The sequence below is a fragment of the Halichoerus grypus genome, chromosome 1, assembly GCF_964656455.1.
Source record: "Halichoerus grypus chromosome 1, mHalGry1.hap1.1, whole genome shotgun sequence".
Lineage (NCBI taxonomy): Eukaryota > Metazoa > Chordata > Mammalia > Carnivora > Phocidae > Halichoerus > Halichoerus grypus.
Window position 1 is genome coordinate 70550067 of NC_135712.1, and position 27141 is coordinate 70577207.

At 39.4% G+C, this 27141-nt stretch overlaps 1 protein-coding gene and 1 pseudogene across 3 annotated transcripts; both read right to left on the reverse strand.

Moving 5' to 3' along the window:
* Positions 1-7072: 7072 nt before the first annotated feature.
* On the reverse strand, positions 7073-10834 carry LOC144379851 (U1 small nuclear ribonucleoprotein C pseudogene; annotated as a pseudogene).
* Positions 10835-15231: 4397 nt separating this feature from the next.
* Positions 15232-26997, reverse strand: WDR53 (WD repeat domain 53). Of its 3 annotated transcripts, none has more exons than XM_078067431.1 (4): positions 26851-26897; positions 25518-25627; positions 20545-21040; positions 15232-15856 (listed from the first exon to the last, which is right to left on the reverse strand). In XM_078067431.1, exons 3-4 carry the CDS (start codon positions 21022-21024, stop codon positions 15260-15262), a joined length of 1077 nt encoding a protein of 358 aa, XP_077923557.1. In that variant the 5' UTR covers positions 21025-21040; positions 25518-25627; positions 26851-26897; the 3' UTR covers positions 15232-15259. The 3 variants fall into 3 exon arrangements, with proteins under 3 accessions (XP_077923557.1, XP_077923565.1, XP_035927595.2); XM_078067439.1 differs by having other exon boundaries at positions 25518-25624; positions 26851-26882; XM_036071702.2 differs by lacking the exon at positions 25518-25627 and having other exon boundaries at positions 26851-26997.
* Positions 26998-27141: the final 144 nt, after the last annotated feature.

Sequence of the window (27141 nt, forward strand, 5' to 3'; positions counted from 1 at the left end):
GACAAGCCCATAAAAACCCCTAGACTTAGAAACGATGGTGGCAACCCTCTCGGGTCCCCATCCTCCTCAGGAGCTTTGTATTATCACTCAACAAACTTTGCTTTACTATCACTCAATAAACCTTGCTTTGCTGCCCACCACTTTGTCTGGTCTACCTTTTCATTTTTCAAAGCAGTGTGACCAAGAACAGTGGGCACTAAAGGAAAAGAAATCCTGTAACAAAAAGATCAATGAATCTGAAGACAGGGCAATAAAAACTCTTTAAACTGAAGCACAGAGAAGTAAGGCTGAAAAATAATTAACAGAGCCTCAGTAAACTATGAGACAATATCAAGAATTCTTACATATGTATATATTAGAGTTCTGGAAAGAGAGGGAGGGAGGTAGAAAAAAATATTTGATGAAAGAAATGTTTCCAAATATGACATATGACACATATAATTCCATGAAGTTAAAAGAAGCCCAAGCAATGTATGTATGTATGTGTATATATATATAAAAACATACCAAAGGTGACAGTATTTGATAACACTGTGTTGCATAATTGAAATTTGCTAAGAGACTAGAAATTAAATGTTTTCACTGGAAAAAGATAAATATGTAAGGTGATGTATGTGATAATTAACTACATGGGTGGAATCCTTTTACAATGTGTGCATATATCAAATCATCACACTGTGCACTTTAAATATCTTATAATTTTATTTGTCAATAAAGCTGGAAAAAAAAGAAAACCATACCAAAGCACATCAAAATCAAATGGTTGAAAGATAGTGATGAAGAGAACATCTTAAAAGCACCAAAGGAAAAAAAAAAAGATGCATTAAATACAGAGAAATAAAAATAAACATCACTGCTGATTTCTCATCAGAAAAAATACAAGCAGGGGAAATTGGATTGTCTTTGAAAACAATTAAAACAAAAACAAAGGGAAAAAAACTACCAACCTACAATTCTCTATCCAGCAAAAATATCCTTCAAAATTAAAGGTGAAATAAAAAGACATTCATAAATAAGAAAGATAAGATTGGAGTAGGGTGGGCCCTTAATCCAATATGACTTAGTATTGTCTTAGTTCTTTCAGGCTGCTATAAAAAAATATCACAGACCCGGTAGCTTATAAACACAGGAATTTATTTTTCATAGTTCTGGAGGCTGGGAAGTCCAAGATCAAGGCACCAGCATGGTTGCCTTCTGGTGAGGGCCCTCTTCCTGTTTCGTAGCTGGTGCCTTCTTGTTGTATCTTCACATGATGGAAGAGGCTAGGGATCTCTCTGGAGTCTCTTTTGTAAGGCACTAATCCCATTCACAAGGCCTCCACCCTCATGACCTCAGCACATTACAAAGGCCCCACCTCTTGATACCTTTGGGGTTAGGTTTCAACATATAAATTTTAGGGGGACATGTTCAGACCATAAGTGTCTTTATAAGAAGAGAAGAGACCCAGAGAGACACACATAAGGGCAGACTGTCATGTGATGACAAAGGTAGATTGTACTCCTAGAGGCTGTAAACCATGGAGTGCCAAGGGTTGTTAAACTAGGAAGATGTAAGGAAGGATTCTCTCCTACAGGCTTCAGACCCTGATGATAATTTGTTTGCAGACTTCTAGTCTCCAGAAAATTCTTAAGACATATTCTTTTATGTCTTAAGCCACCCAGTTTATGGTACCTTGGTATGGCAGTCCTAAGAAACTAATATGCATGTGTCCCTAGAGAAATGAAATGTATATCCACAATATATTTATATTATGAATATTTATAGCAGCTGTATTTATAATAGCTTGAACTAGAAACATGCTAAGTTTCCATCAATAGGTGGATCGATTGACAAAATGTGGTATATTCATACAATAGAATATTACTCAGCATTAAAATTTAATTTACCATGGATAAATACAACAAAATATACAAATTTCCAAAACATTATGCTTAGGACAAGAAAAGACGCTATGATGTATGATTCTATTTTCTTGAAGTTTGAAAATAGGCAAAACTTATCTATCATGAGAGATAGTGGTTCTATGATAGTTATGCCGACAAATGGTTGTAAACATTTGTTAAAATTCAGCTATATACTTAAATTTTTAATTATGTAAATTATACCCAACATGGTTGATCAAAAATACATACTGTAAAAACTTGTAATGAATGTTCATAGCAGCATTATTCATAATAACCAAAAAGTGGAAACAACCCAAATGTTGTCCATCAATTGATGAGTAGGTAAATAAATTGTGGTTTAGCCATATGTGTTAGTCTTTTGTGGCTATCGATATGATTTTTGGAGTAGTGTGGGGGTCTGGAGCCAACAGCCAAGAAAGAATTCTTGAGACATCTTTGGTCCAAAAAGGTGGTTTTATTAAATCATGGGGACAGGACTCATGGGCAGAAAGAGCTGCTGCCGACTCGGGATTGTGAGGAGTTATTGATTATATACTTTGGGGTTGGGGAAAAGTAAAGATAAGGGAAGTTCCAAAAGGACTTTCATATGCTAAAGAAGACTCACAGGTTCCTGGAGACCTTGGTATTGTCAAACTAAGGTTGTTTTTCCCTCCAGCAAAGCATTAACATTAAGACAGTTGGGAGTTTCGTGGAAGAATGTTACACTCTGCCTATCTCAAGTATTTGTCAATGGGGTGCAGGTTATAAGGACATTTAATTTTATCTACAGTTCCTTCTGCCTGTTTTCCACATCAGCTACCATGATAGAATACATATGGGCTGGATGGGATTTCATTTTCTCGTAGTTTTGGTGGCTGGAAGTCCAAGATCAAGGTGTCACAGGTTTGATTTCTCCTGAAATCTCTCTCCATGGCTTGCAGATTTCTATCTGCCTTCCTCACATAGCCTTTTCTCTTGTTCATGCACCTCCCTGGTGTCTCTTCTTGGAAGAACAGGAGTTATAATAGATTAGGGCCCCACCCTTATGACTTCATTCAACCTTTATTACCTCTTTAAAGTCCCTACTTCCATATATAGTCATATTGGGAGTTAAGGCTTCACCATATGAATTTGTGAATGTTAGGGGAACAATTTAGTCCATAACGGTTTTTTTATAGTTTTCATTTCTGTCCTTATTTATGTTTTCCTTAAATCCTGACAACATTAAAATACCTTTTTTAAAAACAGACTTTAAATGCCATTTACTTCTATCATATATGTCATATAAAGTTCTGTTTCTCCTGACTAATTTTTCTCCTGAGTATAGGTCACATTTTCTTGATTTTTCAACGTCTATAGGATTTTTTTTAAAAAAGTTCACCCATGTGAAGTGACAATTCAGTGGATTTTAGTATATTCACAAAGTTTGTACAACCATCACCAAATCTAATTTTAGAACATTTTCATTCACCCAAAAGGAAATCCCATACCACTAGCAGTCACTTTCCATTCCTTTCATGCCCCCAGCCCTAGGCAATCACTGCCAGTTGCTTAACGACTGAGCCCCCCAGGCACCTCTCCTTTTTTTAAAAATTTTTTTAAGATTTATCTATTTATTTGAGAGAGAGGGAGAGTGCACGCAAGCAGGGGAGGAGAGAGACAGAGGGAAAAGGAGAGAATCTCGAGCAGACTCTATGCAGAGCATGGAGCCTGATATGGGGCTTGATCCTATGACCCGGAGATCATGAACTGAGTGGAAACCAAGAGTCCAATGCTTAACCGACTGAGCCACCCAGGAACCCTGGAATCCTCCTCCCTATGCTGATATTTGGTAAATGCTACCAGGAAGAAAGCTAGGGAAATTGTAAGGCTCACTTCATTTGTTCCCCCTTCTCTCAGTAATCACTGTCCTGTGCTGCCTGTGGTACGACGACAAAAATAACTATTTCACATTGTTGTAGTTATCTAGTTGTGTACGACAAGAGGTTTAGTCTGATACCAGTTACTCTGTCATGGCTAGATGTATTATTTTTTGACTGGTTCCTTTTTGCCCAATATTATGTTTGTAAGATTCATGCTTGTTTTTTGTTTTTTAAGATTTAAAAAAATATTTTTTTTATTTATTTATTTTTAAGTAATCTCTACCTCCAACGTGGGGCTCGAACTCACAACCCTGAGACCAAGAGTCACATGTTCTACTGACTAAGTTAGCCAGGTACCCCTCATGCATGTTGAGTGAAATATTTAGCTCACTTTTTATTTCTGTATGTTATTCCATAACTGAATATATCACAATTTACTTGTACATTCTATTGTTGGACATTAGAGTAGTTTTCATTTTGGAGCTTTTTTTTTTTAAAGATTTTATTTATTTATTTGACAGAGAGAGACACAGCGAGAGAGGGAACACAAGCAGGGGGAGTGGGAGAGGGAGAAGCAGGCCTCCCACAGAGCAGGGAGCCGGATGTGGGGCTCGATCCCAGGACCCCGGGATCATGACCTGAGCCGAAGGCAGACGCTTAACGACTGAGCCACCCAGGCGCCCCCATTTTGGAACTATTTTAAATAATACTGCTATAAACATTCTTGTACCTGTCTTTTGGTATATGAATTCCTTTGGGTATGTATCTAGAAATGGAATTGCTGGATAGGCTATGCATATAGTCAGTGTTACACATACTGCCAATTAGTTTTACGAAATAGTTGTACCTGTTTTCATGCTCATGTGCGGTTGTATGTGAGTTCCAGTGACTCCATGTTTCAACACTTGATACCGTCAACATTTTAAATGTTAGCCATTCTGGTGGGTGTGTTTTAGCTTGTACTTTCTGGTTTCCAATGCAGTTGATCACCTTTTCATATGTTTATTGCCCTTTTGTATGTCTATTGGCTTATTGATATCTTTTGCCTATTTTTCTATTGGGTTGTCTGACTTTTTTCTTTTATTAATTGATCAGTTAATCAGTTGAGTTATTTTTTCATTCTAGATTTCAGTCCTTTGTCAGTTATATGTGTCCCACATATCTTATTCCACTCTGTGGCTTGCCTTTTTATCTTCTTAACAATGTGTTTTGATGAACAGAGGTTCTTAATTTTAATGTAGCCCAATTTATCAAAGTTTTCATTTTGATGTCTTCTATTTGAAATCTTTCCTACTTCAAGGTCATGAAAATATTCTTTTTCTTTTAATTTAGAAGGTTTATTACTTTACCTATCATATTTAGATCTGAAGCACACCTAGAAATAATCTTTGGATTAGTGTAAAGAATCAATATTCATTTCTTCTCCATATGGACATACAATTGACCAAATCCCATTTATTGCAAAGACTGTCCTTTTCTCACTGCTCTGCAGTGCATGTTTGTCATTAATCAAGTTTGCATGTTCATAAATATCTATTTCTGTTCTCTATTCTGCCCCATTGGTCTATTTATCTATTCTTGTGCCCATACCACACTCTTAGTTATTGTAGCTTTATAATAAGCATATCATATAATGTGAGTCCTCCACCTCCATTCTTCAAGTTTAACTGGGCTATTCTATATTCTAGACCATTTGCATTTTTTTAAAGATTTATTTATTTATAAATAAATAGAGAGAGAGAGGGAGAGAGAATCCTCAAGCAGGCTCCTCACTCAGTGGGGAGCCTGACAGGGGGCTCGATACCAGGACCCTGAGATCATGACCTGAATCAAAATCAAGGGCTGGCCGCTTGACTAACTGAGCCATCAAGGCGTCCCTAGACCATTTGCGTTTTCGTATAATATTTACAACAATCTTCCTAATTTTTATAACAGTACTAGCTGGGATTGATTAGAATTACACTGACATCTTTATATTATTTAATCTTCTAATTCATGAACATGATAAAACCCTCTTTTAGATTTTCTTTAATTTTTCTCAATCATGTTTTACAGTTTTTATCTGTAGGGTTTTTGTATGTTTTTCATTATATTTATTAGTAAGTATTTGATGTTTCTTGATGTTATCATAAATGGTATTTTTAATTTTTCCTTTATTGTTGCTGTTATATAAGAACACTACCATTTTTTTGTATATTTATCTTTTTATTCAGCAAACTTACTAAACCCATTTTTAATTTTAGCAATTCGTCTCTAGATTCCTTTGATTTTCTGAATACACAATCATGTCTGTAAATAACTGTTTTACTTCTTTTTAATTCTTACGGCTTTTATTTTTTTTTCTTGCCATATTGTACTATCTAGGACCTCCAGTAGAATGTCAAATACAAATAATGGTGGAGATATCTTTCTCATCTCTTGTTTCCAATATCAGAGGGAAATGTGTCAATATTTGCCCTGTTCCTAAATAATTCATGTATCAAAGAATAAATCACAATGAAAATTTAAATTTTATATCAAAAAAATAAAAATAAAATGTTATATCAGAACACTAATGAAAGTGTGGCACATAAAACTAGCAGGATATAGCTAAAGCCATACTTAGAAGAAATTGTATAGCCTTAAATGCATATATGCTAAAGGTTGGGGAGGGCGCTAAAAAATCAATGAGCTAAGTGTCCATCTCAAAGTGTTAGGAAAAGAGCAAACTAAACCTGAAGATTGCAGAATGAAGGAAATAATAATTGGAGCAGGAATTAAACAGAAAACAAATAATAGTATTATCCAAGGCAAATATTGGTTCTTTGAAAAGGCTATTAATATTAATAAAAACTCCTGACAAGGGGCACCTGGGTGTCTCAGTTGGTTGAGCATCTGACTCTTGATCTCACTCAGGTCTTGATCTCAGGGTCATGAGTTCAAGCCCTGTAGGTTCCATGCTGGGCATGGAGCCTACTTAAAAAAAACAAAAAAGCAAAAAAAAACCCCTCATGACAAGACTAATAAAAGAGGATATTACAAATTCATGACACTAATTTGAAAATACATGAAATCCAGTTTGCTGTATTTATCAATAGTTTGTTCCTTTTTATTCTGAGTAGTATTCCACAGTATGGATATATCAGATTGTTTAACCATTTACCTATTTAAGGAATCTGGGCTAATTCCAGTTCGGGGCTATCCATGAATAAAGCTGCTATAAACATTCATGTACAGGTTTTTATGTGACCATATTTTTTTTTTTTTTAAGATTATTTATTTATTTATTTATTTGACAGAGAGAGAGACAGCGAGAGAGGAACACAAGCAGGGGGAGTGGGAGAGGGAGAAGCAGGCTTCCCGCAGAGCAGGGAGCCTGATGCAGGGCTCAATCCCAGGACCCTGGGACCATGACCTGAGCTGAAGGCAGACGCTTAATGACTGAGCCACCCAGGCACCCCTGAACATATGTTTAAATGCCCAGGAGAGCAATTGCTGGGTCATATGGTTTTGGCATATTGTTTGGTAGGAAAATGCCCAACTGTTTTCCAGAGTAGCTATACCATTTTACATTCCCACCAGTGACAAATGAGAGATCTAATTTCTCCCACTTTCTTTTTTTTTAAACTGAAACAGTTGACAATTTTATTTTTACATTTCACAATACAAATGAAAATTGTCTTTTTTTTTTTTTGTCCCACTACTCCCCGGCAAAAACTATTCTCTCTTTGATAGGAAGGGGGAGCAAGTCTTGTCCTGCTGTGAGAAAACACCCAGAGTCACAGCACCATGATCTCCTGGTGAAGTAGAACAAGTAATACAAAATGAATAGAAAGAGGTCCTGTCTCTCCTTATCTGTCTGGTCATTCCTGGCAAAGTGGGCACCATCATGGGACGGGCAGGAGGTCTCATCATTGGGGGCCCAGGCATCATTGGCATGTGGCCTCCCATAGGTGGCCTCATTGCAGGAGCAGGTCCCACTGGCATCATCCCAGGAGGAGGAGGGCCCATCATTGGCATCATGGGAGGGCCCTCCATATGGGGCGCTGGCATCATACCAGGGCGAGGAGTAGCCGGGAGACTGGGGGGAGGTGGGGGAGGAGGAGGAGGAGCAGAGAATGGAGTAGGAGGTATCTTCCCTTGTTGAAGTGCGGCGGTTGTTTTGTCAATCAGGCCCGAGCCTGCTCTTCCATCCATTTCTGATAGTAGTCTTTCACATTCTCTTTGTGTTTCCTACCACTGCAGTGTGTCTTTCTCACAGAAGGAGAGTCATGGGTGAGGTACGTGTCACAGTAGTCACAATAAAACTTAGGTGTGTTGCTCTGCAGGCCATTAGCCACTCCGTCCAGTGCCGCCCGGAAATGACGCTTCTCCCACTTTCTTACCAGCATTTGGTGTTGTCACTATTTTTTATTTTAGCCATTCTGACAGGTATACAAATCAATTTAAAAATATTTCATTCAGATTATTTAGTATTTTTTAATTATTTTACTTTTAATTAATCTCTACACCCAGTGTGGGGCTTCAATTCACAACCCTGAAATCAAGAGTCACATGCTCCACCCACTGAGCCAGCCAGGCACCCCCCACATTATTTAGTATTTTTGAAGGGTGAGTTGATCTGCAACATAATGAATCTCTCATGGTACTGAATTGGGTTTTTGAGGGATAGGACTTGGGCACCTAGATATTTTTCAAATCTTTATTGGTGAATCTGATTTGCAGCTAAGATTATGAAGACATCTTGGTCTCAGAGGACAAGAGCTTTGAAGGAAAAGTCATCCTTTGAAGAAACAGCCATATCCATTGATGGGAATGTCATAGACAATGAAAATATGTGGTAGGATAGTAGAGCTGAATGACATTTCAGAAATACAAACAAGGATTCTATAACCCTGGAAAATAATATTTTTGGAAAATAGTTTTTTAAACTTTGAAAAATTCAAAAAATTAATTTTATTTCTTTTAATTTTTTTCCTTTCCCCATCTCCAAAATGGAGGTCTACTTAATTTTAAATTTTGGTATCTAAATGGTTACTCAGAGCCATGAAGAATTCCTTACTAACAAGAAAGAAAAAAGAAAGTTAGTTGATAAAAAGATGTATAATTGTCCAACTCACTTAGAAAAGAAAAAAATAGAAAAAAGTTCAGGTAGGGACTAATCCAGTTATTTGACTAATTTGAGGCTACCAAAATCTGTGAACACCAGGAAAGTTATGAACTATGTCTCTAGGGGGCGCTGAATCTCTACAGAGCAATGCAGGAAAGGAAAATATTGAAAATTCTAAGAACCAAAAAAGGTAATGCTTCATGAATAGCATCGATTAGAAAATTAGAGCGTATTATTAAGAAAGAAGCAATGCTAGGAGTAAGCGATTTAAGGGAAACAAAGAGAAAGAGAAGTGTCTGCCTAGTCCCCACTCTGGCTTAAGGAGTCCAGTAATACTCCAAATCACCCCTGCCTCTCCAGTGCAGCCAGACTCCTGACTAATAACAGTTCTGTGCCATTTTGGAGAGCTGATGGTAATGACACCAGAATGGCAAGGACCAGTCTGGGCAGATAAGGTGGGTCTAAGTAGTCAAACCTGCCCAGCTTCTTGTGCTCCCTGCGTGGATTTATGGCCCTAGGACCCACCCAGTCACTGAAACCAAAAACTTGGGCTTCATTCTTGACTCTAATACCTCCTACTGATTATGTGACTAGTTTTCCTATCTGGCCATTTTAGAATTTATTTTGAGCAATCCATGTTTCTCCAAAATATCCTCTTCCACAGCAAACTACTGGTTCCACCCTTGCTATTTCCCCACATTCTCCGGCAACATCACTTAGTGCTAGTCTCACATGGAGATGCTAAAGGCCAGTCAAGAAGATTTTCAGGACTCTATTTACATGTTCATGCATTCAAGCTTGAGTACTGTATGTTTTTTTTTTTAATTTTATTTTTTTATTTATTTGACAGAGAGAGACACAGAGAGATAGCAAGAGAGAGAGAGAGAGCACAGGCAGGGGGAGCAGCAGGCAGAGGGAAAGGGAGAAGAGAGGGAGAAGCAGGCTCCCCCGCTGAGTGCCCACTGGGCTCGATCCCAGGACCCTGGGGTCATGACCTGAGCTGAAGGCAGACACTTAACAACTGAGCCACCCAGGCACCCCGAGTACTGTACGTTTTTAGAAGAAAAAAAATATTAGGCTTCTAGGATTAGTAATTACTTATTATATTGAAATTACTTTTAGTGTAATGTTGCTTAAATATGTCCAAATGCAACATTAGGTATCAACTTCTTTTAACTCTTATGTGACTATAAAATGAAAAGAAGCATACATATTAAATACAAACTAAATTACAACTAATAAAATTAAATTGTCAACATTAATTTATTGTGATAGCTGGTGCTGTTTTGCTGAAGCTAAATTACCTCTCACATGAATTTGGCACTAACTGCTTTAGAGGAGGTTCTTTTGCATTGGCAAGTTGATACTACCTTGGGCAGAGTAATGACTCAGTTATAAGACATTTCTCTAACTGAATTACGTGCATCCCTTGGTTCGTGCATTCTCACTTTATAAATTTTAGATTTACAGAATTTTGTAAAAAAAAAAACTATTTATACCTGGTATTTATTTTAAAGCATTTCTTTTATTTCATTCCTTCCTTCTTTTCTCTCTTCCTTTTTCTTTTTCTTCTTTCTTTTCTTTCTCTCTCTTTTGTAATCTCTACATCCCACATGGGGCTTGAACTCATAGCCCCAAGAACAGTCACATGCTCTTCCAACTGAGCCAGCCAGGCACCCCTAAAACATTTTTAGATTTTATTAGTTTTTTTCAGCCAAAGATACTCTATGACATGATAAATTCTTCCTGTTAACTTCTGCTACTGCTGTTACTGGAGAACTGATAACAGAACATTGGAGAGGGGGTTTATTGATGCTTGTACTTAGTGACTATTGGCTCTGGGGGACTGGTGTCTGCTGAATAACCAACCAAAGTGTTTCTGTTGAACACAGTCCCAGTTTAAACTCTTGTATTAATATTTCTAACATCATAACTTTCAAATTAGAAAAAGGATAGAAAAAACATTAACTTGGGGCGCCTGGGTGGCTCAGTCGTTAAGCGTCTGCCTTCAGCTCAGGTCATGATCTCAGGGTCCTGGGATCGAGTCCTGCATCGGGCTCCCTGCTCCACAGGAAGCCGGCTTCTCCCCCTCCCATTCCCCCTGCTTGTGTTCCCTCTCTTGCTGGGTCTCTCTCTGTCAAATAAATAAATAAAATCTTAACAAAAAAAAAGAAGAAAAAACATTAACTTGAATTGTGAAACCTAAGGGAAAAAAATCCTAATTTTAAGTGAAAAATTAGTAGTGATAGAGCAAGACACACTTTAATGGTGGGAGAGCTCTAAACTTTCTATTTACAAGGGCTTTGGTGGTTACAGGTTTGGAAAGAGCCCTAAGAAACTTGTCTTGAAAATGCACTTTTTGGGGCACCTGGGTAGCTCAGTCAGTTGAGCGTCTGCCTTTGGCTCGGGTTACAATCCCAGGGTCCTGGGATTGAGCCCCGTGTCAGGCTCCCTGCTCAGCTGGGAGTCTGCTTTCTCTCTCCCTCTGCCTGCCGCTCCCCCTGCTTGTGCGCTCTCAAAGAAATGAATAAAATCTTAAAAAAAAAAAAGAAAATGCACCTTTATAGCCTGCAGCCTTTTTAAAAAAATACATTTTGAATATAATTTGCATACAATAAAATTCAATAATTATAAAAGTATGATTTTTTGAGCTTTGACAAATATTTAGTCATGTGACCACCACCACAATCATGATAAAGATCACAGAACATGACCCCTATCACCCTCAAAAGTTCTCTTGCACTTTTTTGCAATCAATCCTATACCATACCTCTGACCTCTGATAACCTTTGTCTACTTTCTTCTTTGCCTTTTCTAAAATGTCTTATAAATAGAGGTGCCTGGGTGGCTCAGTTGGTTAGGCAACTGCCTTTGGCTCAGGTCATGATCCTGGAGTTCTGGGGTTGAGCCCCGTGTCTGGCTCCCTGCTAAGCAGGGATTCTACTTCTTCCTCTGACCCTCCCCCCTCTCATGTGTTCTCTCTCAAATAAATAAACTCTTAAAAAAAAAGTCTTATAAATAGAATCATACAGTATTTTGTATCCAGCTTCCATCATGTATTTTTTTTTTTTAAGATTTTATTTATTTAAGGGGTGCCTGGGTGGCTCAGTCGTTAAGCAGCTGCCTTCGGCTCAGGTCATGATCCCGGGGTCCTGGGATCGAGCCCCACATTGGGCTCCCTGCTCTGCGGGAAGCCGGCTTCTCCCTCTCCCACTCCCCCTGCTTGTGTTCCCTCTCCCCCTGTGTCTCTCTGTCAAATAAATAAAATCTTAAAAAAAATTTTTTTATTTATTTAAGAGAGAGAGCACAAGTGGGGTGAGGGTCAGAGGGAGAAGCAGACTCCCCACTGAGCAGGGAGCCCGATGTGGGACTTGATCCCGGGACTCCGGGATCACGACCTGAGCCAAAGGCAGACACTTAACCGACTGAGCCACCAGGTGCCCCAGCCATCATAATTATTTTAGGTCTTCTGGAACTTGCATGGTCCAATACAGTAGCCACTAGCAAAGGCAGCTACTGAGTAGTTGAAATGTGACTAGTCCAAATCTATATGTAGTGTAAGTACAAAATACATAAAAGGTTTTGAAGACCAAGTAAGAAAAAATAATGTAAAACCTTTAGATGTTTATATTTTATATGCTCTTCTGTAAACATTACCCCCCTTTTCCCATTAGGTTCTTCACAATTAGCCCTTCATGCTCTCCTCATCTACACTCATTATTTGTGTCCCCCCAAATTCATATGCTGAAGCCCTAATCCCCGATGTGACAATAAAATTCTATAATCATAAAAGTATGATTTTTTGAGCTTTGACAAATATTTACAGTCCATAGCTTGCCCTTTTTTTTTTTTTAATTTTATTTGAGAGAGAAAGCGCAGAGTGAGTGAGAGAGAGAGAGAGAGAGAGAGAGCATGAGCAGGGGTGAGGGGCAGAGGGAGAGGGACAAGCAGACTCCGTGCTGGGCAGGAACCTGATGCAGGGCTCGATCCCAGGACCCTGAGATCATGACCTGAGCTGAAGGCAGGTGCTTGACTGACTGACTGAGGCACCCAGGTGCCCCAGCTGCTTTGGTTGTTTATGGCTTACCTCATTAAAGACTCAAGTGAAGCCAAGCTACATTTCTGCTCTAGTAAACTAGAGAATTCTGCTCCCCATGCCCTAATAGTAAACTTCCCTTTTGCTTAAGCGGTCTGAGTGGGTATGTTATCAGCAAGCAAAAGAAGTTTAGGGCTGATGTTTCAACTCTGGTTTAAATACTTCTTACCTTATTCCCATAAATTTATTCAGACTCAATAGCTCAAATGATGCTGTACTTGGGTAATTTTTCAAAAGATCCCCCTAAAACCGCCAGAGATTAGCCATGAGCATTAGTCCTTCCTGATATTTTAATATTAGAATCATTGGATAAGCATAATATTATGATGATGGTATTTTCATTTCATTTAACAGTGGCATGAAAGGTACCTTAGAGGATTTCTAATTCAAGCCCTTCACTTTCAAGGAAACTAAAGCCCAAATTGGACGAGAGCCTTGCCCAGTGCTGGAATTAGAACCTTGTTTCTGTCATTACTCAGGCCAAGGTCCTTTGCCAATAATAATTTTTTTTTTAAAGTAATCTATGTGCCCAATGTGTGGATCAAACTCACAACCCCCAGATCAAGAGTTGCATGCTTCACCAACTAAGCCAGCTAGGTACCCCTACCAATGAATTTTTTAGGGCCAAGATGGTATTGTCCTTTCCTTAAATTCCTAGTGAGATCACTCAACAATATTTATTGATGGCCCACTTAATTGATCAGGACTCTTAGTTGCAAGTTAAAAAAAAAAGGCTCTAGGAATACATTTCTTTCAGGTAAGGTTGTTTCAAGGCTCAAAATCACTGAGTATTCTCTCTCTCCACCTCTAGGAAAGACTTTCCACAGGTTGGGAACCTGTAGACTCACATCTTATCAGCTTATCTATCCCAGCAGTACATGCTGGATTATCCTTGGACTTCTCAGGTATGTGAGCAAAAAAACTACTTTTTACCCCCTTAAGCCAATTTGAATTTGGTTTCTGTCACTGAACAAGTGTTCAGACTAAAATCACACTTATTAAAGAATTCTCCACAAACAAGGATAATGATAACCAGATTCTCTTCAAAACTTGGAATGTAAGAGTAGTTAGTATAGGGGCACCTGCGTGGCTCAGTTGGTTAAGTGCCTGACTGTTGATTTCGGCTCAGGTCATGATCTTAGGGTTGTGAGATCCAGCCTCCATTGGGCTCAACACTGGGTATGGAGTCTGCTTAAGAATCTCCCTCTCCCCCACACCCCCTGCTTGCCCTCAAGCTCTCGCTCTAAAAAAAAACAAAAACCAAAAACAATAGTAGGCAGTATAAGTAGAAGCAGAAAGAACATGTAGAGAAGAGAGCAAACCAGGCCATGATGAAAAGGAAGTTACTCTTGACATACTATCTTGGTTTCTATTCTTTTTTTTTTAAAAAAGATTTTATTTATTTACTTGAGAGGGAGGGAGAAAGGGAGAAAGAGAGAGAGAGAGAGCACGAGTACACATGCAGGGGGAGGGACAGAGGGAGAGGGAGAATCCCAAGCTGACTCTGCGCTAAGCCGAGTCCGATGCTGGGCTAGATCCCACGACCGAGATCATGACCTGAGCCAAAACCAAGAGTCGGATGCTCAACTAACTGAGCCACCCAGGCGCCCCATGTTCTTTACCTCTTCTATCTCTTCTCTACTTTTTATCTTCTTAGTCAGAACTTCTTATTCATAACTTCAGGCTATTCTTGGTTCTATCAGCACCACAGCTTGGACTACTGCATAATATCCTAAAGCTGATTTGACCCTGAAGCCCTTTTCTTAGAAACAACAAAAAGTAATTGTCAGCAAAGCCTTCTGGGCTTAACACAGAACAAGCAAGAACAGGTTTCCTCTTCCAACTTGGTAAGGCTCCTTATGACATCCTAGGATCGGAAATAACCAGTTATAACTAATGTGGTGACTACATTTGGAATAGATCACATGTGGGCTTCCCTGAAGTAGGAGGCTTGACAAGACAACCACAATCCTTTCCAGGTAAGTAATCATGCCTGCAATCTTCCTCATTCTTTGTTACTTAATATCTTTGAGTCTCGATTACTATGGCAATAAAATGAGGGAAATCACCCACATCACGGATTTGGAAGAAGAAATGAAACATGTAAAATGGCTGGTATATGGCCATTACTCAGTGAATATTAGTTCTCTTCCCTCAAATTTTAATATGTCATTTACTATATAAAGTATTACCCAAATGCCTTATAATTTATACGATGGAACAGTACTATTCCACATATGACAAACATTAAGAATGACAAGAATGAAGAATCAGGATTTTTTTTAACCTATAAAAAGTTGCTACAGTTTTTCAAATAATTTTATTGGATTTAAAATTCTTTTAAGGGATACACAGATATACAACTAGTTTGATCAGCTACTAATATATTTTGGTATCCCTTTATTCTTGTACTCAAGAGCCAGTTCACCTTTTCTCCATGTTCAATACTTAGCTTTGGTAAAATTTTGCCATGTTCTTCTTCATCTGCTACTGGAGCATGAGTGCTTCCACCCTGCTTGGTATAAGCTGCTCTTTTAGTTTTCTTCCTGTGAGTAGGTTTCGTAGGACTCTTCTGTTTTTTTTCAACTTCACTGCTTACATCCCACAACATTATCTTCCCATCATTCCCTCCAGTAAGCAGCAAATAGGATTCTGGCAAAAAGTAGACCTGGGATACTCCCAAAGAATGGCCCTTAAATCCCAGTTCTTGTTCACACTTAACTCCCATCACCCTAAAGATTCGAACCTTACCATCTTCTGCACCACAGCTAAAAATATTGCCACATGATGCCACAGACACAGAGTGGGCTAAAGCAGGGTTTAAAAGCTGACCAGGTGATTGTGGGCTTTCCATCTCTTCTGTTTCATCTTCCTGCAAATTTGTAATCCAGAGTGGCCGTGCTTTCTGAAGGTTCCACAGCATTACCTTTAAATAAGAGAAAGTTACGTAGTCAAACAGAGGTTTAGCCATTTTGCTCAACTATTATGCTTACTCCACTTCTAATAAAGTCATCAAAGTAGTCTGACAATAATTACTATGACACAGTTCCAGCAATATTGAATTTTTATTTTCTTTTTTTTAAAGATTTTATTTATTTATTTATTTGACAGAGAGAGACACAGCGAGAAAGGGAACACAAGCAAGGGGAGTGGGAGAGGGAGAAACAGGCTTCCCACCGAGCAGGGAGCCCGATGCAGGGCTCAATCCCAGGACCCTGGGATCATGACCTGAGCCGAAAGTAGACGCTTAACAACTGAGCCACCCAGGCGCCCCAACAATATTAAATTTTTAAAAGTTCCTATGGCACCACAATATGCCAGTGGAATGCTACCCTGGTGCCAAAACTAGGATGCCAATGGGCAGTAAGGTAGAATTTAGAAAACAAGATCCTAAATAACTTCTGATTAACAACCCCATTAAAGTGTAATCCACATTCTTAAGTTTCTTTAAGTCATTGTACCCTCATCTCTGCAAGTAAAATAGAAGACTATGAAATTTATCTTATTTTTAAATATTTCATTTATTTATTTGACAGAGAGCACAAGCAGGGGGAGCAGCAGAGGGAGAGGAAGAAGCAGGCTCCCCGCAAAGCAGGGAGTCCAATGTGGGGCTTGATCCCAGGACCTTGGGATCATGACTTGAGCTGAAGGCAGACGCTTAACCAACTAAGCCATTCAAGAGCCCTGAAGATTATGAAATTTATTAATTTTAGTCTATGCCGGTTTCAAGTCAAAAAGCCTGTCAATTAAATAAATGAAATCTGGAATGCTTTGTCTTTCCTTTCACACTACCTAAATTACCCATTTTAGGGGCTTACCTCAAGTCTCTATCCCTCTAAGAAGGCTTTCCTAACTATTCCAGCCTGCTTCTCTTTCCCATATTTAATTTCTACGCTATTAACTAACATATACTACTAGCTTGTCAGTTTGAGATTTAATTCTTCTTTTTTAAAAATTTTAAGTAGATTCCATGCCCAATGTGGGGCTTGAACTCATGACCCCAAGATCAAGAGTCGCACACTCCACTGCTAAGCCAGCCAGGAGCCCTGAGATTCAATTCATCTTTGCTAATGTCTATACCCAAAGTGTTTTCAGCAGATTAAACATTTTTTTGTATTTACTGAAATCATCTAAATGTGTTAACAGTCATCCCAGATTCTACCAATCCAAGAATCATTTCCAAGTACTGAAGATTCCCAGACTGTTCCTGCCTGGACATTCTCTATACCACTTTACTCTTCCTAACTGCCAAAGATTCTACAGTGTTTTACAATTTCTCAACCACTGGTTCAAGCGGTGTCACCCTAAGCAAGAAAGCAAGAGATACTGAGAAAAGAATACAAAAGTTTGGGGTATATGGTCCTAAAATATGTCAGAGGGGGAGAAAGTGGAAAACTGGCAAATGTTCAGAAGTGAATGCAATCACATCCAAGTGACCCTGCTTAGGAATTTTTCTCACTACAAAAACATTTCTTTCCACACAGAAGAATCATTTTCAAGGAAAAAAAAGCCTCTTCTACCATCCTGATCCTTAAGTGTTGGTACTAGTGATCTTTCAAACTCCGGAAAGAATAACTAACCTTTGAACCATTTATTTTCAGATGTGGAAAGGAAGGGCAAAAAAAATCAATGTGTATGCCACAGAAATATATGATGGTCTTAAATTTCCAAAGGTCTTTACAAGAGAAAACTATATTTGAGTGATGGCCACTGATGTATTTATTTAATTTTATTCTTATACTTTACACACATATCTTAGAGCTACTTAACAAAAATTAAGCAGTCTCGGGCGCCTGGTTAAGCGTCTCAGTCAGTTATGCGTCTGCCTTCGGCTCAGGTCATGATCCCAGGGTCCTGGGATCAGGCCCCGCATTGGCCTCCCTGCTCAGCGGGGAGTCTCCTTCTCCCTCTGCCCCTCCCCCAATTCATGCTTGCACTCTCTCTCTCTCAAATAAATAAAATCTTAAAAAAAAAATTAAGCAGTCTCAAATGTCTTAATAAATCACTTTAAGGTCCCTGCCCCTCCAAGTGTGCTTTGCTTAATTATTTAAACCTATCTAGATTGAAGAATATAATTTGTATAATTTCTGTAATAACAAAGATAGGTACACTGTGTGTGGCAATAATTCAATTCCTGCTTTGAGATAAAATATTTGTTCAGAGAGAAAGCGCTCCCCAAATCAACCTTATAAGGATTCCCTTCTACTACTATACCTACATTCTTGGACCCTTCCACAGGCTGGCTGTTCTTAAAGTTCATTTTTTTATTTTTAAAATATTTTATTTTATTTATTTGTCAGAGAGAAAGAGAGAGCACAAGCAGGGGGAGAAGCAGGCTCCCTGCCGAGCAGGGAGCCCGATGTGGGACTAGATTCCAGGACCTGACCTGGGATCATGACCTGAGCCAAAGGCAGACGCTTAACCGACTAAGCCACCCAGGCGTCCCCTTAAAGTTTAGAATCATACTGGATAACCAGGTTTTAAGAAGTAAATTGTGGAAGATATTACAGTTTCAACTTCAGTTAAGGAAAGTAATTTCCTAAAGGCATAGTTGTGCTGTCTTACCACTGTTGTTATAGCACAACCCAATAAAGAAATTAATCTACAGTGAATTTTTAGCAAGTCTTGGGAGTCAAATCAATTAAGTAATCTAAATCTCCTTCTCACAAAATATTTATATCCTATACTGTTCTCTAGCAGCTGTCTGCCACTCTATCATCTTTCCTAGAACTGGAGGCAAAATGATAAATTCTGGATGCCCATTTCTTACTAATCTGAGAAGTATAAAGTTTACTACCATGCCTAAGTTAATGAACCAGTGACTGACGACTGGTATAGGTTAAGGATAAAAGAATGACTAGTCAAAGAGACACTGTACAATCTGTCTACTTAAAACAGATATCCATCTGGATGTGTTAGGTCTTTCTGCACAAGCAAGTAGGCAGGTTATCACCACGAGGGTAGAAAATGCAGGTTTGTAAGGGCTTGGTCAAGACCTACGAGTGGAAAAGGAGTTTCCAAGTCATAGGATCATTGTGCACCTCAAGTGTAGAATGATTCTCAGTAGAGGAACTACACACATTTTTGGTAAGACAATTTTTTATTGTTTCGGGACTGTCCCAGCGCTGTAAGACAGCCCCTGGTTCTGCCTACTAAATACCAGTAGTCTGGGGGAGGGTAACAGCAGTCATTATGAAAACAACAACAACCAGCCTCGTTTATTTCTAACTTATGAGGGGGTGAAGAGGGTAGAGAAGGGAGTAGTAAATACTGCTGGCCAAAAGGGCAGAAAGACAAATCTTTGATGCTATTAATGGAATCATACTCTTGAAAGATACTTACACAGTTAAGAATGTAGATTAAATGCCTAGAACAGTGCAGGGCACACAGGTCATGAGTAGACAATGGTTCTTTTTCTAGGAGTCACCTGTTCCCAAACCAAGAACTTTTCTACTACATTCCTCATGATCTCCTGCTTGATACTGCTGGCATCAGAGAAAAAACATACAGGCTTTGGAGCCAGAGAGACTGAAGTTCGGAATCTCAATTCAGGCAGCTATGTGGACACTTATTTTAAACCCCAGTCTCATTTCTAAAAAAGAAAGAGTAACTATCAGGGTGAGACTAGAGTGAAAACTAATATATGTAAAGCACGGGCAAAGTGCTCACCAAAGAGAAGCCATGATCATTCTCACTCCAGTGACACAAGATTTACTTTTAAGAGCAAGTACATCTGCTATGGGAAAGTTCAAGCTATCTGAAAGCTCTCCTTTATTAAGCCAAAGTCTGGGGGTGCCTGGGTGGCTCAGTCAGTTAAGCGTCTGCCTTTGGCTCGGGTCATGATTCCAGGGTCCTGGAATCGAGTCCCATGTTGGGCTCCCTGCTCGGCAGAGAGCCTGCTTCTCCCTCTCCCCATTGCTCGTGCTCTCTCGCTCTCTCTCAAATAAATAAAATCTTAAACAAAAAACCAAAATCTGCTTCCCTAGGACTTCTGTTTAGACTAGCACATTCCACTTTTTCCTCTCATGAAAACCAAGAATTAAACACTTCCATTTCCCCCACAAAATGGAGTTTCTAGATATATCTACTCTCCTGATGGCTTTCCTCTGAATTTGGTCTATTTGTGATGTTCCTTTTAAAACTCATTGAATGCAGTGCTCTGACCTTGATCACCAATACACAATACTTCAATTGACGTACCACAGAATTTTAAAGTAAGAAAAAATCCCAGTCCCTCATTAAAACAAACAAACAAACAAACAAAAACCCACAAAAACAAAACAGAGTTTGTAGAGAGTGGGTGATAACGTCTGCCTTCAGCATGCTCTTTTGTTTAAAAAGATATTAAAATGAAATATTCAAATTCCAGAGTTTATCACTTTTAAGCATAGAGAAAGGAAGGCTAAAGGATAAATGATTACTTTGTGAGTGAAACCTACTAGGCTTTGTCAAGTTAGCATTAAACATGCAGTAGAAGTAAGGCTTATGATTCATACATAGAAAAGACATGTCAGTAGAGAACAGAAAATGCAAAGATATATTTAGCCTGATCAGTAATCCGATCGTTACCAAACTCATTTAGAAATTACCCAAGTACTCTCTGCAAAGCATTACCTGCATATCCAGTCCACAGGATACCAGGCTCTGAGGCCTTTGAGGCCGAAAAGCTACAGAGGAACAGATATTGGAATGTCTCTTCAGTGATCTGCTAACTTTCTTATTTTCCAAGTCTAGGATTTTAATTGCGCCGGAGTCATCAGCAGAAGCCAGCAGGTTTTCAGTTTCATTCAATGAGAGACAATTGATTTCTTCTTCGTTCACATGAAAATGGTCCAAGGAACCTTTGAGGGATCTGACATCCAGTAAGCTAATGGTTTCTCCATGTGATGCATAGAGCTTGGTGGGGCAGGAGGGAGAGAATAAGACACTGGTAACATCATCAGCCCCTTGGAAGCGTGTATGTCCTAAAGGAGTCCCATCTTCACCCCAGGCCATGAGATCACCGCTCTCTGCTCCAGAAGCCACTAATCCTTCTTGACTTGCATTCAGGCAGAGAATAGGAGAAGAATGTCCACCAGTCCACTTGACTGCCATTATGGCCCAGGAGACTCTGTGGAGAGGAGGGGGGAAAAACTATAATCTCTTATTTATGAACCTGATGGTAGCAGACTAATGCAATACGCAGTATTTCATTTAAATATTTTTAAAAGATATCTAAAAAAACTTAATTTTAAAAAAGACATTTGAAGATCAAGTCTACAAAAGCTTAGTTGGACACAGGATTGTGGGGTACCTGGCTGGCACATGCATAAATAGGTTTTTTTTTTAAGATTTTATTCATTTATCTGACAGAGAGAGACACAGCAAGAGAAGGAACACAAGCAGTAGGAGTGGGAGAGGGAGAAGCAGGGGGAGTGGGAGAGGGAGAAGCAGGCTTCCCGCTGAGCAGGGAGCCCAATGCGGGGCTGGATCCCAGGACCCTGGGATCATGACCCGAGCTGAAGACAGACACTTAACGGCTAAGCCACCCAGGAGCCCCATAAATAGGCTTTCTTTGTAATCACAGACCCAGGCAAACCTGGTCTTCCAGCATTTGATGTTAAGCCCACATAAGAATAAACATAGGGGCGCCTGGGTGGCTCAGCTGGTTGTCTGTCTTAGGCTCAGGTCATGATCCTGGGGTCCTGGGATCGAGCCCCATGTCAGGCTCCCTGCCCAGCGGAGCCTGCTTCTCCCTCTGCCCTCTGCCCCCCATTCTCTACCTCCCCCTGAAGTAAATAAATAAAATCTTAAAAAAAGGGAATAAACATTATATATTTAAATTAGGAATAATACTTTTTAAAAGAGCTGCTCAATCATCAGGTTATATCTTTTATCTGAACGTTTTAGAGAAAGAGCTCTGGAGCTAGATTCTCTGGGTTTGAATAGCTTTACTACCTATTATTAGCTGGGTGACTTTGGGCAAGTTACTGAACTTCTCTGTGATTCATTTTCCTTCTCTATAAAATGGGGGGGGGTATTAATAATAGCATCATTTTATAGGATCATAGAAAATTAAATAATATATGTAAAGCACATATAATAGTGCTTGGTACATAATGAGTGTTCAACAAATATTACCACTATCACTTTCTCTATTTTTTTTATTTTTTATTTTTTTATTTTATTTTTTTAAAAAATATTTTATTTATTTATTTGTTAGAGAGAGAGAGAGTGGGCAAGAGAGAGTGAGCAGGGGGAGCAACAGAGGGAGAGGGAGAAGCAGGCTCCCTGCTGAGCAAGGAGCCTGATGCGGGACTCGATCCCAGGGCACTGGGTTCATGACCTGAGCCGAAGGCAGACGCTTAACGACTGAGCCACCCAGGCACCCTCTATTTTTTTTTTAGATTTATTTTTTAAAGTAATCTCTACACCCAAAGTGTAGAGCCCACAACCCTAAGATCAAAAGTCGCACGCTCCATTGACTGAGCCAGTCAGATGCCCCTCACTTTTCCTATTTTTATTAGGCTGGTCAAAGCGGCATCATAGATCTACACCAGTGATGCTCCAAGTTTGGCCTCCAGACCAGCAGCATCACCTAGGAACTTATGAATATAAATTGCCCAATACCACCCTGGACCAACTGAATCAGAAATGCTGGGGTTGGGGCCCAGCCATGTGTTTTAAGAAGTCCTCTGGGTGATGCTGATGTACACTAAAATTTGAGAATACTACACCAATAATCATCCAGGGATTTGGTTAAAAATGTAGATCCTTGGGTTTTACCACCAGAGACTAATTCAGTACATTATTTAACTTTATTCTCAACACAACCCTTCTGTTTAGTATTATTCCATTTTAAAGATAAAACTTGAGTTTCAGAAATGTTAAATAATTTGATCAAAGTCATCTGGCCCTTAGGATCTGTACATGGGATCCAATGTAAAGGGATCCCAAACTTTTAAATAACGAAGACAATTTTCTAACAATTCCACTTGACAATAGTTTTTAACTTGTTAGTATTCTCTGAAAGTGCAGAAAATAACCAAAAGCCACGAATAATTCATTACAGCTTTTAAATGTACTCAGGTATTTTTATTATTTTTTAAAGTTTATTTATTTATCTCTAGACCCGACATGGGGCTCAAATTCACAACCCTGAGATCAAGAGTCACGTGCTTTACTGACTAAGTCAGCCAGGCACCCCACACTCACATTTTTTTTTTTTAAAGATTTTATTTATTATTTGACAGAGAGACAGTGAGAGAGGGAACACAAGCAGAGGGAGTGGAAGAGGGAGAGGCAGGCTTCCCGGAAGAGGGAGAAGCAGGCTTCCTGTCGAGCAGGGAGCCCGACGCGGGGCGCAATCCCAGGACCCTGGGATCGTGACCCAAGCCAAAGGCAGACGCTTAACGACTGAGCCACCCAGGCGCCCCTACTCACACATTTTTAATTACCTTATTACCCACTTACACTTAACAGTACTTATTGTACTTACGTACTTACATACTTTGTACTTATGTACAAAATTTAGATTTCCTGATATACTAGGCATCCCAGACTTATACAATGAAATTGCCACATAATTCTACCCTGCCTCAACTGTCTGTTGGGTAAAGCAAAAAAACGAAATAAGGGCAATTTATGTAACTCTAACTGTTCAGACAAAAGGAAGCAAGCAAATCTACCTGAACAAATTTAATGTTTCATTTCACAAGCCAAGGGAGAATTTCTCTAGTGAGAAACTGCCATAGTTGCTTTCATATTTTCAGATATGATACCTGAATTCAATCCAATTGCACAGATAAATTTCCTAATATTGTTTTGAAAAATAATTTAAAATACTGGCAACCTGCCTAGAGTTTCTATTCCCGACACAAAGCTTATTTCCTCCCATTTTTAGGCACTTACACATACACAAAATAACTAACTAGACTGCTAAAAAACCTCTAATCTTTCGGTAATCAAAGTAACAGAGGGGTGGGGGAGTAACAGAAACATGGTCACAAAATCATATACAGCAATTTTCATAAAGACAACAAAATGGGAAAGACAAAAAGATAACTTTATTTCAGCAGAAGCACTGAATTAGAATACAGAGGAAACTAATTAGAGACCGAAGCAAGTAAGTTTTAAAGGAGAGGTCTGGAGAGGAAATGACTCAGAGAGAGGTAAAGACAGGGAACTCTGGTGGTTGGATTTTTGCTGACAAGTAATGAAATAGTAGTTAATTTTCTACCATAAAAAAGACTTTTGCCAAATGTTCAAGATAAACCAAGAAAAAAGGACACTTAGCACAATTTAAAATGAAAGGTATTAACAATATTTAGGCCTAGGGACTGCCATCTGTGGTGACTACTGACTTGTCATATAATATAGATAATATACTACCTTAAAATACGAAGTTTGTAGTAACCATTGAAAAAGCCACTTAAGTTACAAATAATTTTAACTCCTTTCTTTAGAGATCTGATCACTTATTTCCTACATTAGTTTTAGTTTTTCTACAGTGAAATCAACTTTAAAGTCCTGAAGTCTGCCCTCTACAGCTTTAGGATTTTGTGTGCATACAGGTTTTGGATCCCTACTGGGATTTTAGGTTTTATCTAAGACACGAATGAAATAGGGTTTCTTGTACTTCTGTTTCTCCATCACATTATCTACCCACAGGGGACCTAAGTAAATGCTGACTGGCAGACAAAGTTTTAGCATTTTCTTCTGAATATAATTTTTTTTAATGGAAAAGATTAATTCAATTTTAAAGACACATTTGGTTAAGCTCACCCCAAAGTGTGAGAAATTAGGCAATAAATGGATTTTGTACTTAAAGGAACTATTATAAATAACAACACTGTTCCCATAAAATTTTCCATAATGGAACCAGTAGTATCTATTAATCTCACAAGAACAAGGTCAGCTCTACCTTCACCTCTTAAACAAATTAAACTTCTAATCTCTACATCACATGGATAATATTTACTGATCACCAACCTAGTCAGAAAAATAAAAATGGAGACCTATTATCTCATGCAGACTATTAATCATTGAGTCAACCAGAGCCCCCCAAATCACATGTTTAGTCTACAAAATTAAAATTGTTATTACTTAAAACATCAAAGACCACCATCAAAAACTATTAAACAACAGACTACTGTGGTAGAAGGCAGTGGGAAAAAAATGTAATTAAATCTGGGTTAAATGAAAACAATCTTTCAGAAATGAGTTGTCAAGCCACTGTTTCTTGTTTTTCTCCTACTGGGACTGGAAAGCCTACCAGAAATAGGTAAGTGCCATTATCTCCATATTCAGGTATCAGGTCAACAAACTTCTCTTCTCATAGGTAACGTCTAAAGGGTAATGTCTAAAGCACAGCAATTAATCATGTCCTATTGTGAATTACTCTAATTAGATAATAGATTCCTTCAACACCTAATGAGATCATGGAGTGGGCAGCGAAGGGTGGGGTATCTTGAGAGCAGTTTTAGAAAGGGTGGAGGGCAAAGATGGAAGTTCTGAATAGTCAAAGTGCAAGGGGGAGGGGCAAGGTCAGGAGGGTGATCTGTAGAAAGAAAAGGACCTAGTCACAAAGAAAATCTTTTCCAGGGCACCTGAGTGGCTCAGTCGGTTACGCATCCGACTCTTGATCTCAGCTCATGTCTTCATCTCAGCGTGGTGAGTTCAAGCCTTGCATTGGGCTCCACACCGAGCATGGAGCCTACTTAAAAAAAAAAAAAAAGATTTAAAAGAAATTTAAGTGCCTTCCCAGACAAACCTAGACCTCCTTCCTTGGATGTCCTATAGTTGAAAGTTGAAAAATGAATAATAAAACTCCCTAGCCTGAGATTACACTACCATTCAAATAATATAAGGTAATCATTATCACTATAGTAAGTATAAGTCAACTTTTCTTCACATGTTTGGGTTTTCCAAAGTTGGTCTTGATGTGGAGAAGCTGGATAGCAACCAAAATGATTGAAGGCCTGTGGCATCAGCACTAGTAAGGAAAGAATCTGGGTTACTAAGCTGGGAGAAAAAAACATCTGGGAAGAAGGAACTAGCAAATAATAACCAAACACCATTTACCAGAGAGTAGAGAAGATAGTTGCTGTTGTTTTTAATGGAGAACTAGAAATGTATTATACACGGCAGGGGAACTACTGGGAAGATTTCTTACTACATAAAGGCAAGACAGTGGAGTTAACTACTACGGAAATCTGTGAACGCTATAATTATCTCAGAGTTGTTTTGAAAATTATATAAAACCCGAGTAAAGGACCCTACCAGTGCCTTGTTCACATGATGGTTAGTATTTTCTCTCACTAAGCATTCTTTAAAGGCTGTCAGAAAACTTTTGGCCACCTAGGAAAATGCAGTATGACCAAATAATGCTTAAATTCTTTCTCTTCCAAGAAATCATCTATAATTACAGCCTTCACATCATTCTCCCTAATTATATAAAAACACGCTGCCTTGATCCGCCCACTAATCGGGTTAGTAGGAAAGACTGGGAAAGGCTACATTTTGTCCAAAAAATGGAGTACTTAATCAGCAATTACACGGCACTTTCAGGCTATCCAAACATTTGCGCGGGGGGTGGGGGTGATTCAAATGACGACCTTACTTGCCGAATACACGCTAGGACACATGTTCTGATTAAGTACCACTACCAATAAAGAACAAAAGGGTCTGAGCAGGAGAAGACGACCTCAGCTGCCGAAAGTAAAGGAAGAAGATCCAATTCAAGCCGAAGGTGGCGGAGCTAGGAACTGGCTAGCAAGGAGAGGGAAGTTTCATGCGTTAGGTTGGAGTCTGAAGCAGAGACATGACACAGGGAAACCTCACAGGGAAAGGGGCCCGAGAAGGCCGACGCGAGAGCACTAGATCAAAAAGAGGAAAAGGCACCAGAGGACAGCCACAAAGCCACAGGGGCCAGCCTCATACCTGCGCTTCCCGCTTCCCTCCTCGGCGCTTCGTGATGACCTCACCCGTGGGCGCCCAATCCCATGTAGGGTTGGGCGCGGGGCGCCTCAGCCAAACAGTCACATCCGGGGCCGAGAGGAACCGCGAGCGAGCTGGGCGTGCGCCCTTGCTTCGTGCCCTCAACCAGTATGGCGGAGCCACGGGCGCGCCGCGGGGAGGCCGTGCGAGTCCGGCGGTTCCGACGCCCGCGCTGAGCCGGGGAGGAGGGGCGGGGGACGCCCGTGCGGCCCGTGCGTCTGCCCTCAGTGAGGC

Excerpts from the sequence above, each read along its gene's own strand:
- WDR53 (XM_036071702.2), bottom strand. The coding sequence starts at position 21,024 with ATGGCAGTCAAGTGGACTGGTGGACATTCTTCTCCTATTCTCTGCCTG. Across the intron at positions 15,857-20,544 it reads CCTGTGGACTGGATATGCAG|GTAATGCTGTGGAACCTTCA; the intron begins GTAATGCTTTGC and ends TCTTATTTAAAG.